Source organism: Nilaparvata lugens, chromosome 11 (assembly GCF_014356525.2).
Source record: "Nilaparvata lugens isolate BPH chromosome 11, ASM1435652v1, whole genome shotgun sequence".
In the NCBI taxonomy this organism is placed as follows: domain Eukaryota; kingdom Metazoa; phylum Arthropoda; class Insecta; order Hemiptera; family Delphacidae; genus Nilaparvata; species Nilaparvata lugens.
In genome coordinates, this window is record NC_052514.1 from 41463910 (window position 1) to 41480110 (window position 16201).

Here is a 16201-nt window from a genome sequence, read left to right on the forward strand (position 1 = left end):
CCAATTATATTTGATTCTTCAATAAAATATATATTTTTCAATGATCAAATTATGCATTTTTTATTATTTGAGATTGAATTTTTTGACGATTAATTGTATTTCTTCATTGTTGAAAAACGATCTGGCATCGTTGCGGAGCTACAAAATGATAGCGCTTACTGTTTTGTCAAATGATAGACAAGGATAACAAAACCAATGTTGATAAAATATTCCCATTACAACGTGGACCTCACTAATAAATATTATGTTAAATTAAAACCATTCTACAGTAGTGTGTCTTTAGTCATAATGAAATGAAAATAAAAATAGGTTTTCTCTTTATTGGACAGAGTCAAGACTCCAAATCTTTTTTTCTTAGTGCCGGTTGCACAGAAGCCGGTTAAATTTTAATCGTGTTTAATACCACGAGAACCAATCAGAGTAGCCGTCTTATAAAAAAGGCCTTCTCTGATTGGTTCTTGTAAAACTAATCACGACAAAATGTAACGGTTTTTATGCAACCAGCACTTCGTCTATTTATATGATGTCTATTCACTTTTTTTCTTAGTGCCGGTTGCACAGAATCCGGTTAAATTTTAATCGTGTTTAATACCACGAGAACCAATCAGAGTAGCCGTCTTATACAAAAGGCCTTCTCTGATTGGTTCTTGTAAAACTAATCACGACAAAATGTTAACGGTTTTTATGCAACCAGCACTTCGTCTATTTATATGATGTCTATTCACTTGGAAAATGCACACCAGAGCACATGCTTTAAGAAGGAAGCTGATATATCCACGAGAAACTGACCAGTAGACACTACTAAACAATAATTCTAATGACTGCATCTTTGAAAGATTTGAATCCACAGATGCCAAAATGATTATCCATGGAAAAATAAGATATAAACCTGGTAGCACAAAATCCTGTCAAATTTCAATCATTAATAAATTCCACGAGAAATAATCAGAGAAAGTTTTTCTGACAAGAAGGCTTAAGAATAAGATGAAAATAAGATATAAACCCGGTAGCACAAAAGCCTGTTAAGTTTCAATCATTATTAAATTCCACGAGAAATAATCAGAGAAGGTTTTTCTGAGAAGAAGGCTCTCTGATTGGTTCTGGCGGCATTTAATCGGGATTAAAAGTTAACACACTTCTGTGCAACCGGGTGTTAAGTTAGGAAAAAAGCAACTTACTTGCACGGATTTGGTTATTTTTCTAACAAATCGTCCATAAACTATAGCAATTGCAGCTACAGGAGGCACTATTCCCAGTCCAACTAGAGCCAGCTCTGTAGACATGTAGAACTGTTAACAAACAATAAATAATTATTACAGATTCTTACAACATAGTTGGCAAGTTGCACATGAGATCATAGAGGAAAGATAGTCTAAGAAGATATCCCATGGTTTGTAGAATTCATTCAAAGTTTGGAAGTTTCGTATCAAATTATGGTGTTGTGTATCAAGTTTGGACGATACTGTATCATATTGTGTTGATACCATAGTGAAAAGATAGCATAAGAAGATATCCCATGGTTTATAGAATTCATTCAAAGTTTGGAAGTTTTGTATCAAATTATGGTGTTGTGTATCAAGTTTGGACGATACTGTATCATATTGTGTTGATACCATAGTGAAAATATAGCATAAGAAGATATCCATCCCATGGTTTATAGAATTCATTCAAACTTTGGAAGTTTTGTATCTATATACCTAATAGACATATTAATATAGAATCTATAAAACATCTCGTTAGTTGAACATCTCTAATTATTATTTTGGAGGACACTCTTATTTGAGGGAAAAAGGCTCCCACATACTTGAACTGGAGAAAAGTAGTGTGTTAAGGTGCGTACAGATATACGCGCCGCGAACATGAGCAATTCACTTTTAATCAGCTGATGCCAAGCTTTTTATATCTTATACCGTTTCTGTAAAAATACAGATATAGTCAGCTGATTAAAAGTGAATTGCTCATGTTCGCGGCGCGTATATCTGTACGCACCTATACAGTAGAACTTTGTTATCATAAAATAAAAGGGATTTTCTTAGAAATAGTTTCTGAATTAATCTTTCTTATTTTAAACTACAACAAAGTATAAGGGCGAATATATAAGTCATGCATAATGGTTCTATTGTTTCTAGCATTGGCATAGCACATCTAGCATTAGCATAAAGCATGCATACTAATTTAAGCTGGAATTGATCCGTTCATTAATCAAAGTGTTAGATTGCACTAGAATTATTACACTTGAAAAAATACTATCGCCCAATTCGTACAAATGAAGACGAGTACCAGAGTGTGGATGGGTGGTTTGCCAACGCTCGCCTTCACTGGCCTTCGCTTGCCATTGCTCCGATTTTTGTCGAGCGGAAGCGAGTGTCTACAAATGGTCTCATTGCAGTGTGTATGGCAAGACCAACGTGGAAGCTTGGCCAGCGACTAAGCCACTTGGCGAGCGACTTGGCAAGCTATTCGGCGAACGTTTTGGCAAGCCACTTGTTGAGCGACCTGGCAAGGCATTCGGCGAACGTTTTGGCAAGCCACTTGGCGAGCGACTTGGCAAGCCATTCGGCAAACGTTTTGGCAAGCCGCTTGGCGAGCGACTTGGCAAGGCATTTGGCGAGTTACTTGAAAAGCCGCTTGGCAAGCGACTTAGAAAGCCACTTGGCGAGCGACCTGGCAAGCCATTTGGAATTGGCAAACCACTTGGCAATGGTGTAGACAAAGCATGAGCCGTCTCTAAAGCCGTCTCCACACTGTTGTTGTAAAAGTTTGGGCAAATTCTATTATGTTTGCCCGTGGCCAGTGTGAACGCGTCACCAAACAAAATATTTGTAAGTGGGGAGAACAGGTTTTATGTTTTACAGCTGACAACCCTGAAAATGTTTGGAAAAACAGTAATTTTTGTTTGACAAACAATGATTGTCCAAACTTTTTAAAATGTTTGTCCCTGAGCTCCTCAACAAACATGTTTGCCGAACATGTATGTCGAACATTTGTTCAGTGTGGACACGGCTTTACATTCAACCTTGAACTAAATTTGAGTTTGACGTGAAAAATTGTGTTTTTGGATCTAGTTCTGACACCAAGTATGTACTGTACAACGCATTTTGACGTTACCATCATTAGTGAATTACTTACTTACCATCATAGAAACGCCAGCACAGGCCATCACAGTTGACCGAAGTCCGTCTGAGATGTTCATGGTCACACACTGACTGACCAGCGCCGAATCAGCTGATAGCCTGTTGATCAGTTCGCCCGTTTTGTTGCTGTCAAAGAACGCTATGTCTTGCTTCATTATCGACCGGAACACCTTCTCACGCAGGTCTCTTGTGATACGATGACCTGCAATACAAGTGGGGAATGTTACTGAATTGAGAACGAGAAAAATAATAAATAAGACTGAAGAAGAGATAATGATGATGATGATGATTGGGGAAAATTCTATTCAAATCAAGTTTATTTCCATTCAATACACAGTTTACAAACAGAAATATAAATTACATTTGTAATTATAGGTTACAGGTTTACATTTACAGGTTTTTGTAACTTTTGGGATTATTTTCCATAATAATGATTTTTTGTAATGTTCTTTATGGTATGATTGTAATTTTTTAGTTATCTTGTAATATAATTTCCGTAACTATGGTAATTTCATGCTCTGTAGGCTATATAACTCACTGTAAAAAATGGAAAATAAATTGATTTCATTTGTGGAAAATGATGATGATGATGATGATGATGAAGAAGATGAAGACAGGGGAAGACAGTAGTACACAGGAAGAAAAAAAGATTATGAAGAAAGAAAAGATAGAAGAAGAAATAGAGGATGAAGATAGGAGGAGGAGAAGATGAAGAAGAAGAAGAAGAAGAAGAAGAAGAAGAAGAAGAAGAAGAAGAAGATGAAGAAGAAGAAGAAGAAGAAGAAAAGAAGAAGAAGAAGAAGAAGATGAAGAAGAAGAAGAAGAAGAAGAAGAAGATGAAGACAGGAGAAGAGAGAAGAACAAGATAATGAAGAAGACAAGAGAATATGAAGGAGAAGAAGAGGAAGGATAAGAAGAACAAGACAGTAGAAGATGTAGAAAAAGGAGGAGACAGGAGTAGAAGAGGATAAAGTACTAATAGAGATAGTATACTCATTCGATGACAGCTATAATACATCAACATTGCTTGAGTCTGTAAAAGAGTCCCGAAAATTTAATATTTTTGTTAAAATTTATAAAATATTCATAACTAGTGGTGATAAATATACAGTGAGGTGCACGTTATAATGGCAGTGTTGATTAGCAATGGTATTGCTATCCTTGTCTTTCATCCAACAAAGCTGATAGCGCTATCTCTTTCTCGCCTTGCTCTGTTGCCAGATCGTTTTTTAACAATGTAGAAATATAATTAACAAAATATTTAATCTTGATTATGAAAATTCATTATGAAATCACTGAAAAATATAATTTCTTGCTTGATAAAATATAATCGATTACGGTATTTTAAACGAGAATGAACATATTACATATATAAACCCTACTCTCGATATTTTATAATATACATTTTTTTTCCAACCTTATCTTTTTGTTTACTTACGTGATTCTAAAATTTTGCCATATTTATTTTTATTTATAATAATAAAATAATATTTGATATAATAATGTTGAACTGATGCTCACGCCCAGCGGACAGGATTTTCCTTGCTGGGTTGTTGCCTTAATGAATAGATTTTGATTTAAATATATTTAATTTATAATTTTTGTTTTGATTGTAAGCTATGTTTTATTTTTATTTCTATGAATTTCTTGAATAATTTATTGTAAATTGTATTGATGGCAAATAAAAAGAATTGACAATTGACAATTGAAAAACCGGTATGAGTTATCCTTCATAGAAGGCATTGAAAAGACAGAGGATCGGCAACGTTGTTCTTCTATCTTTCTCCACTGTCATTATAACGTGAACCACACTATAGTGGTGATAAATGTAGTAGCTTGAAATCGGTAATTCTGATAAGCATATCGCTTTGAAACGAGAAGCGAACTTAACAATTAGTTCCACTTAATCGTTTGAGCCATGCTTAGAAAATAATATTTTTCAAAGTAAAGAATACTTAAAAATGATTCGTGATTCGTTTTAAGTCGAAATAAGATAGTTGCAGTTTTAAAATAACTGATGGTGTGAAAATTGTAACATAAAAATTCAATAAGTTTGGTTTTAAAGATGAATTAGCTTAACACAATGCCTTTCACCACTCTTTACAATAAAATCTAACTTTGGATTATGTTGTAAATTACAACATGTTGTATTATGTTGTAAAATACGTTTTAAAACATATTTGAAACGAAAATTCAAAGCTAAAATCCATGAATAATTCTAGAACGTACCATAGCAACGATACGCTAAATAGATTCATGATAAATACGAAATAATGTTTCAAAAATTAATGACCGTGAGACTAACAAAATAATTATTGATAACTGCAAACTACGGTGAAGAGTCGATTATCTTAAACACATTGTCCAGTAATGTTTCGATAATAAATTGTACTCTCGCAAATTCAAACAAAATTTGAATATTGTTGAGAAATATTAGTACAGTAAATATTAGTAGTAATAGTAGTACAGAAATATCAATATCATTCTCATATAAAAGAAGTGCGTATAAGTAATTATTATAAAGAAAATAATCAGTATTTCGCATCAAGATTGATTGAAGAGTAATATCTGATCAAGATCTAAGAAGTACATATGAGTGATTACAAAACTTCACTATACATAAGTGATTACAGAGATTCATACCGCCGTATAGCTTGAAATATGTCTTGAAAGAAAAAATCAGTACCTATTTCGTATTAAGATTGATTGAAGAGTAATATCTGATCAAGATCTAAGAAGTACATATGAGTGATTACAAAACTTCACTATACATAAGTGATTACAGAGATTCATACCGCCGTATAGCTTGAAATATGTCTTGAAAGAAAAAATCAGTACCTATTTCGTATAAGGATTGATTGAAGAGTAATATCTGATCAAGATCTAAGAAGTACATATGAGTGATTACAAGACTTCACTATACATAAGTGATTACAGAGATTCATACCGACGTATAGATTGAAATATGTCTTGAAAGAAAAAAATCAGTACCTATTTCGTATTAAGATTGATTGGAGAGTAATATCTGATCAAGATCTAAGAAGTACATAAATGAGTGATTACTAGACATAAATTTGATTTCACACCGCCGTATAGCTTGAAATATGTCTTTAGAAAGATGTAGCCGACGTATCCCCTAATGTTAATCAATGGGCCCATTTCAAACTAGCATAGCGAAGATTTAACATTAAGGTGCGTACAGACTGTCGCTCTGCTCCGCAACCGAACGTCACTCGAGCAGAGCGATTGATGATCGACCGGGGAGCAAGAGTGGAGCGCGAGAAGAGCTAACATCTCCCGTAACGTTCATGATCGGTGCGAGTGCAGAGCGGGGGCGGAGCGATGGAGGAACGAGGGCGGACGTGCGCGGAGCGGGTTGGAGGCGCGTATATCTGTACGCAGCTTTAGGAGATACAACGGCTACGTCTTCCGAAGACGTATTTCAAGCTACACTACAGCAGTGTGATATGGCCTTATAGATAATGTGATATGGCCTTATTAGATTACCTAGTGCTGTATTTCGATTTCGAATTCTGACTGATTGCAGATTAATATCAGATTACGATTAATTGAAGATCAAAGATAAGTTGGAGATGAGTTATGTAACATTTCTGACCTCACCTGAGACATTCATCAAATAGACTCGTCCAAAATTGCACAGTCCGCCAACAAGGAAAACACCAAAACAACACTAGAGAGAGCTTGAGTAGATTCTCTTTCATTTTGACCACATCCGACGTGTAGATCAGATCTATAACTTTGCCTAGAGCGAATGGCACAGACATTGTGATTGCACTTGAGATCAGAAGGAGGAATATTGCACCTGAAACGTAAGAAATCAAAAATTAGTTGTCACATTGATGGAAATTTTGAAATACCTGTGAATTTCAATTAAAAAAAATTAGTCACAATCTAAAATAGTCAATGAAATACATAAAGGATAGTACATAGTCGATGAGTGTGAAAAACTAAAAAAATCTGGTGTGGCGCACTCACACAACTTTCCTTGCCGTTATGAAAATTCATCACCTGTCGCTAGTGTACACGCGCATCTCAAGTTTACTATTCAAAGATTCAAGTCAGCTGGTGACAGGACAATAACGCTGGAGACACACGAAGTCTGCTATCTCTTCATAGGGAATGATTTAATAGAATCAACAGTTGCCAACAGTTTGCAATTGAAATAATAACATTTTCTCGAATATCGAGCTTATTTTAAATTTTAGGTGAAAATGTTATTGAACATAAATTGTAGAGATTTTTATGCTCAATCTGTTCCATTTGGAATTTTTTGTTTAAATTGTATCTGGAGCCTGATAATTGGAAATCTAAAATCAAACTTTGCATAGATGGGGCGGAGCTCCTGGAATTTTCACAGATATGTGGATGTGACAGTTGATAGAGTTCATCAATGACTATTTTAGGTATAAATTTGATCAAAATCGTTGGAGCCGTTTTCGAGAAAATCGCGAAAACCCCTGTTTTTGACAACATTTTCTCCATTTTAGCCGCCATCTCGAATTGCATTAGATCGAAATTGTTCGTGTCAGATCCTTATATTGTAAGGACCTTAAGTTCCAAATTTCAAGTCATTCCGTTAATTGGGAGATAAGATATCGTGTACACAGACGCACATACACTCATACATACATACACACACACACACACACACACACACACACACACACACACACACACACACACACACACACACACAGAGCAATACCCAAAAACCACTTTTTTGGACTCAGGGGACCTTGAAACGTATAGAAATATAGAAATTGCTTAATTTTTTTTGGAAAGCAATACTTTCCTTACCTATGGTAATAGGGCAAGGAAAGTAAAAATGAAATTAAGACTTCAGATAATGTTGCTGGTTAGATGTTGTGATATCTATCCATAATGAAAACACTGAGATTTTGTCAAAAATATCACTTATTTATTGTAAAATATTACAAACATGTTTCACCACCAATGGTGTCATCCTCAGTGTGAAAATTTTTGTTTTCATTCCCTTTCCCTTTCACTTTCCCTTTCAATTTCACTTTCTTTTTACTTTCCTTGCCCTATTACCATAGGTAAGGAAAGTATTGCTTTCCAAAAAAAATTAAGGTACCCTAATTTCATGTTTTCTGTACGTTTCAAGGTCCCCTGAGTCCAAAAAAATTATTTTTGGGTGTTGGTCTGTGTGTGTGTATGTGAGTGTGTGTGTATGTGTGTGTGTGTGTGTGTGTGTGTATATGTGTGTGTGTGTATGTCTGTGAACACGATAACTCCATTCCTAATTAACCGATTGACTTGAAATTTTAAACTTAAGGTCCTTATACCATGAGGATTCGACAATAAGAAATTCAACAAAATCCAATTTAAGATGGCGGAAAAAATGGCGGATAATTACAAAAAAACCATGTTTTTCACGTTTTTCTCGAAAACGGCTCTAACGATTTTCTTCAAATTTAAACCATGGATAGCTATTTATAAGCCCTATCAACTGACATGATTCTCATTTCTGAGAAAATTCCAGGAGCTCCGTAATATTCTTGAGAAAAATGGCGGATAATGACTGAAAATCCATGTTTTTCATGGTTTTCTCGAAAACGGCCCTAACGATTTCCTTCAAATTCATACCATGGATAGCTATTTATAAGCCCTATCAACTGGCATGAGTCTCATTTCTGAGAAAATTTCACGAGCTCGGTAATATTCTTGAGAAAAATGGCGGATAATGACTAAAAAACCATGTTTTTCACGGTTTTCTCGAAAACGGCTTTAACGATTTTCTTCAAATTTAAACCATGGATAGCTATTCATAAGCCCTATCAAATGACATGAGTTTTTTCTCTGGGAAAATTGCAGGAGCTCCGTAATATTCTCGAGAAAAATGGCGGATAATTACTAAAAAAACCATGTTTTTCACGATTTTCTCAAAAATAACTTGACCGATTTTTTTCAAATTCATACCCTGTATAGTTATTTATCAGCTCTATCAACTGGCATGAGTCTCCTTTCTGGGAAAACAATGGGGGGTCCACCCCATCCTTGGGAAATGGACTTAATAACCTCCTTCTCGTGCATGAGGTAGGTAGGTAGCGCAGTTCATATAAAGAACACATAGTCAAGATATTATTCATCTGTAGAACAGCTGTTTTGACGACTTTAAAAAAATGACGACTAAAAAAATCATCGAATTTTCACAATTATTCACACAAAGAAAAAGTACTTTGAAAACAATTATATATACACATATACAGAAGTCTGATCGTAGTTTCAATTATGAGCAAGGAAAGTTGTGTGAGTGTACCACACCAGATTTTTCTCTTTCCCTATTCATCTATTTCCATTTCTCTATCTATCAATGAGTTTTAACACAATTGGCGTTGAAACATGTTTGTAATTCTACAATAAATAAGTGATATTTTTGACAACAACCGAGTGTTTTCATTATGAAATGAAGAGTTTTATAATACTGCACATGAAATTGGTGTCGTATTCTAACGCTTTTGTATAGTATACTAGCCGTCAGGCTAGCTTCGCTTGCCATATCCGTCTAGACCCCCGACTGAATAGTCCAAGAATGAGATCAGCAGGCTCGTTTCGCTCGCCTGCTTTTTTCATTTGAGCATTTTTATCATAATTATGTTAGGACAATCCAGTCGGGGGTCTAGACTAAAAGGTCTGGCTAAAACGGATATGGCGAGCGAAGCGAGCCTGACGGCTAGTAATATAATATTCCCAGGATTGAAGTAGCAGTGCCCAATCAATTTTTCCGCGATAAATGCATTTCAATCTTCAACTTGGTGCCAACTCAAAGTCAACTCAACTTGATGCCAACCTGACAAAATTATTAATTTAGTTGTCAGTTAACAACTGTTTCGAAGAGGTACTCTATCTAGATTATAGTTCTATAGTAACATATGATGTGGACATTTCAATATTATAATTAAGAGATTGGGTGAAAGAAGAATATACATGCTAAAAGACAAACTTTAAACCCTTAAAAACCACCCTTAGAGTTAAAATATTGCCAAAAGATTTCTTAGTGCGCCTCTAAAGGCCCAACTGAACATACCTACCAAATTTGAACGTTTTTGGTCCGGTAGATTTTTAGTTCTGCGAGTGAGTGAGTGAGTGAGTGAGTCAGTCAGTCAGTGAGTGAGTGCCATTTCGCTTTTATATATATATAGATGAACTATAATGATGCTCTCATCACGAATAGAGATATTGATGTATTTTATCCCTTGTATTTAGGTCATGTATTTGTGGATATATGATTATATTATTTGATCATGAACAACTGTCTGTGGTAGACTCAACTTTTAGTTTTTAATCGAAATTTTCTTGGGTAAAATTTCCCAATACAATAGTGTGAATAGTCACACTAAGATTGCAACAATATTAAATCAAATCAATGAATTTTAAAAATGATAGATTGAATGATGTTATCTATAAATATCATATATATTCATATACGCTGTTCTCTTTTCTTTTTTTACTGTTATCATAACGTGGCCTTCACAATAAACAGGACTTCCTATATACCCTATAGACTATATATCCTAGAGACTATAGACTATATACCCTCTATAGACTATATAGACTCTATACCCAATAGACTATATAGGCCTACCCTATAGACTATATAGACTATATACCCTATATATCCTATAGACTATGTAGTATATAGGAGGTCCTGATACAAGTGATTTCTACATAACGTGATCAACCAATCTTAGCGCCATTTTATGCTGACACTCGAAATCTTCTATATATTATATAAAAGCGAAATGGCACTCACTGACTGACTGACTGACTCACTCGCAGAACTAAAAATCTACCGGACCAAAAACGTTCAAATTTGGTAGGTATGTTCAGTTGGGCCTTTAGAGGCGCACTAAGAAATCTTTTGGCAATATTTTAACTCTAAGCGTGGTTTTCAAGGGTTTAAAGTTCATCTTTTAGCATGTATATTCTTCTTATTCTCTTAATTATAATTGAAATGTTCATAAGCCTACCATATGTTAATATAGAACTATAATCTAGAGAGAGTACCTCTTCGAAACAGTTGTTGACTGATAACTAAATTAATAATTTTGTCAGGTTAGCATTAAGTTGAGTTGACTTTGTTAGGTTGGCACCAAGTTGAAGATTGAAATGCATTTATCGCGGAAAAATTGATTGGGCACTGCTACTTCAATCAGAGCTATTCCTGGGAATATTATATTACTAGCCGTCAGGCTCGCTTCGCTCGCCATATCCGTTTAGCCAGACGTTTAGTCTGGACCCCGACTGGATCGTCCCAACACATGATCGTCCTACAAATGAAAAATGCAGGCGAGCGAAGCGATCTTATTCTTGGACGATCCAGTCGGGAGTCCAGGGGGCGGAGCACCCTGGCTAGACGGATATGGCGAGCGAAGCGAGCCTGACGGCTAGTCAAATAAATAATTGAATAAATAAATAGTCCGATGGAAATTGGAACAGATGAGTACGTTTAACGCTAAAGCATGTTAACTTGTAGATATGGTTGCATTTATACGTGTTTCATACGGGGTTTAAACGAACAGCTCACATTTCTCCGTTTAAACCGTGTATCTGCATGTGGCCTTGGCATGAGAATTAATGAAATATCTTTCCATCAGAAAACAGCTGATAATATTGTTCAACAGGATAAAAACTGCTGATATTTTCCACAATAACATGACTGTAATTTAATTTACTGTAATTGCTTTTATAGGGTGCATTTATTTATTTTTGAATTCAAATTGATCAGCCAGGTGAGTGAATGCGAAATAACAAATTATTGTAGACAAAATGAATCTTGGATGATTGGAAAATTATTTTTACATATAAAATGTAGTTTTAAACTCACTAGTGAGGTTCCATTTCTCCCGCTTGGCTAAGGAGAGCAATCTCTTCATCTCACGGCCGTGTAGAGAGACTCTCTGAGTTTTGACCGCCGCATCTAACATGGGCCTGTTAGCCACATACCGCCTCGAGTTCTGCACTAGCAAACGATTCGAAAACAAACACCACGAATTATTAGAAACAGAACTCTGCAGACGCGAAGTGTACGGTTGCCGTAACAGCCACACATTGGGCCTGGCACAGTCTGCGCACCGTCTGCAGAGGATCGCTCCGATCACAGATGTCCCCGGCACGACAGACGGTCTGCAGAGCATAACAGACGTACGTCTGCTGACAGTCGGCAGACGGCTAGCCCAACTCAAAGTCCGCATCGGTAGGAAAATCATCTTCAGTTTTGAGCGACTGTTGAAAACCAGTGTCGGATATATGCCGCACCACATTTTTGATAGATATTCGTTTACGTAGCTATGAGCCAATGCATGTCAACAGCTGCTTACCCAGCCTGGAAAAGAAGAAGAATAATGAGTTCATTAGGAAAAAACGGAATTCGAAGAATAAATTCTTCTAAGTTTTAACTTCAAGCTTAAAATCATCAGAAGAATAAAATATAATTATTAAATTCAACATTTTTATTGAAATAATTATTCGACGATAATGAACTGTTGATTTATTAAATATTTTCTTGACAAGCTATTTTAAATTACTAAAAAGTAAATTCGTATGGCTTTTGTTGGTGGGGAGTCCCTTGCGGGAAGGACTATAAATTACTATTTTGATGGGATTTGAAAAATAGTTATTATTGTATTACATTCATCACCTCTCTATACTATTTTTATTTGTTTATCATACGCACTGACGGTCGGTCGAGCTCTGTAACCGGCCCTACAATTTGGGTTGGTGTTCAACACAATTAACCAGTCAAACGTATCATTGAAACATTTCATTAAAATTTCTACAGTCCAAATTGCCTTTTCTGCACCCAGATTGAACGCAGCCTAACTGAAAATTGCATTAATGATTCAAGGTGCATTTGTTTATCTATTTCTAAAAATTATTTTTGTTATAAATTTTCCATGTACATTAACATTGAAAATGCACCTTATCATTTGTATGAGCTAAAGCTCTAGAACAGTTAAATTGATAATTTATTTATTCACTCACAAATGACTACGATTTGAAAAACTTAGTTTAGGCTCTCTTCTCACTTAAGCTGCGTTCACACCAAAGTTATTAACGAAATGTTTTTTTGTCGTCCTTATAGATTCTATTAGATTGAACGGAACTTGACAAACACATATGTTCATAATATGTGTGATAAGTTATGTTCAATCTAATAGAATCTATAAGAATAATAAGAAAACAAAGATATTGTCGAATTTCACTAGAATTTCTAGTGAAATTCGACAATATCTTTGTTTTCTTATTATGGAGAGATTTCACAACATCACCATCACTTCTACTAATTTTATTAAAGAATCTATAAGGACGGAGAAATAAACATTTTGTTAATAACTTTGGTGTAAACGCAGCTTTAGCTACGCTACACTGAAATATGTTTTTGGAACACATAGCCATCCTACCTCCCAAAACTGAAAACTACACTATGCTGGAGGATTTAGCATTGTGAGATTGGACGTATTTCAGCGTAGCGTAGCTGAGTGTGAAGAGACCCTTTAAGGAGAATTAGTGGTGTTGATACAATTTTGGGCTCAGCCTGTTGTTTTCTCCCAATTATTTCATTGAGTCAAAGTATGTACAATAGAATAAGTGAGGATAACATCCTAAAAATGCTTGTTATTGATAAAAATGGATAAACCCAACTGAATGGATGATATAAGAATCACATCAAAAATAATATAGAATATTGATTTCATTTAAAACTAATTGAAAACTAGTGGTTATTGTCAAAATTCTTCATTGGGTTACCATATTTTTAGGTTTGGTATTTGAAGGAGAGTACACAAAAACATAAATGATTGTATGATAAAAGTTCGAGAACCAAATAAAGTTGGATCCACATGCAAAGGACAACTCCAAAGCTTAGACAAGAGGAAAATTTCAAGTGGATAAAGAGATTTTCAAACCCACACACTTGGATTTCCCTTAGGGCCAGGTGCCTTATAATTTAGAAAGGCTTGGGATTAACAGAACCGTTCGAATCCGGCTCAAGTTAGGGAAAATATAGTGAGGCCTACGTTAGAATGGCAGTGAAAAAAGATAGGAGAACGGCTTTTTTGATTTTCTGCTTTGCCACTGCCTTCAGTGGAGGATAGCTGGCACCAGTATATCTGATGTAGTATTGAATTGTTTGAAATAATCAATTACTTATTTTGTAATTGAATGAAAAACACAAATCTGTTGTCAAATTCTACACTGTTTTATTTAGTACACGACCAAGGTTTCGTGACCACACCGGTCACATTTTCAAGTTGTCTGAAACGTGTTTTTATTCAATTATGGAACGGTTCTACAATATTGACAATGACTCAGTCGAATATTTACTTATTTTGTCAAGGAAAAATATTTTCCATTGATTTAATAATAAATTTGCAGAATTGAGATTAAATATTTCGTTGATTAATTATATTTCTAAATTGTTAACAACTTTTTTATTAAACTAATTTCATTAAATTAAATAAATATATAACGCTTGCGGACAAGCGTTTTAAGAATGTACAAAGTTATTCTTTTTGGGAGAGAATTTCATTGAAATCAAATGATAATGAGTATACACGAAATGATGACAAAATACGAAAGTAATCCTGTTTTTTACTACTCAACTTTTTTTTCAATGAAAATCGTTTTAAACATACAGATTTGGCATTGCCAAATGAGTGAATATCATAATCATTAAGAAGATACTTGCATTACTATAGGCTTAAGTGAATATCAGAATCTAAAATAAGATATCTGCATTACTATAAGCCAAAATTAATTTTAAGTTATTGATAAGTCTCCCTAGGTGCGTAGCCTATTATGTACCGTTCTAAAGATGATTGGAATGGCATGCAATGTGAAAGCTATCTAGCCGACTGTATGAAATCTATCATATTAATTTAAAATAAATGAGATCAATTCTACAAAAAATAAGATAAATTAAATGGAAAAAATATTTGATAATAATTAAAATAGGCCAAGTTGGAAGCTAACTAAATAATTTTTGTAATATTTTGCTGTGCTATGATGAGTATGAAGCTGCTTAAAAGGGTTTTTAAGGATCCCTAAGATTTGATAACATACCCAAAAGTACACTAATATAGAGTTATTTTCAAGGTTTCTATGTTCAATATTTCTAATTCTCCCATAAATAACTTACTCATAGATTAATTGGTATTTTTATGAGTGATCGAGATCCGAAATGGAACAAATTGATTCTTTATTATTTGTTTTGTAATTAGTATTTAGGCTATATTCCATAGTATTCTGTGACACTTTTTATTTGTATTTTTACATGTTTATGAATAAAGATTTCTTCAATTCAATTCAATTATTAAATGAAATGATGATCCAAAAGTGGCATGTGGTGTAGAATTGCAAATACAATTTTTCTATATTACTTTAACTGCATGACACTCAAATATATTTTAAAACAGGAAATTTCATGGAGAAAGTAAACTTTAAATAAAAAAATATTTCTTGAGAGTAATTCTGGATTTTTTAAATTATAATGTATAGAAAAATTGAAAAAGTGACACTTTTGATCTGAGCCTGTTGCCCTTCCCCAATCATACATATGTGTATAATTATAATTTGTGTAGGCTATTATCATAGAGAAACGATAGCATTTAGTAGATATCCCATGGTATAGGGCGTTTATATCGCAAGTTTTACTGTTATCCCAAGCCTATAGTTCACATAGTTCTTTCCTATGCTGGTAGTCTCTCAAATTGTGCTGTTCATACACTATCACCCCAACAAAACAGTAAAAATGGATAATAATTGACAGTAATCGGCTTGAGATAACAGTAAAAGTTACGACATAAATTCCCTATACCATGGGATATCTACTTACGCTATTGTTTCTCTATGGTATTATTTAATGTGAAAATAAATAATGAGAGGAGTAATATCATTACTAAATTCAAAATTACAGTACGCCCATTAAAATGAATGCACTCTTTGGTGAAAAATCTATAGTCATCGGGAAATTCTGCTTATGAAATTGCCTTATCAAAAAGTAGAAAAGTCAATCATTAAAATCA

At 34.4% G+C, this 16201-nt stretch overlaps 1 protein-coding gene across 1 annotated transcript in view; it reads right to left on the bottom strand.

Moving 5' to 3' along the window:
* Positions 1 to 16201, bottom strand: part of LOC111053631 (ATP-binding cassette sub-family B member 10, mitochondrial) — a 37300-nt gene that overhangs the window by 19271 nt on the left and 1828 nt on the right. Inside the window, 5 exon segments of the mRNA XM_039438452.1 lie at positions 1179 to 1289; positions 3134 to 3336; positions 6756 to 6819; positions 6821 to 6957; positions 12004 to 12501. Of these exon segments, the coding sequence (XP_039294386.1) occupies positions 1179 to 1289; positions 3134 to 3336; positions 6756 to 6819; positions 6821 to 6957; positions 12004 to 12439 (951 nt within the window). The 5' untranslated portion in view covers positions 12440 to 12501.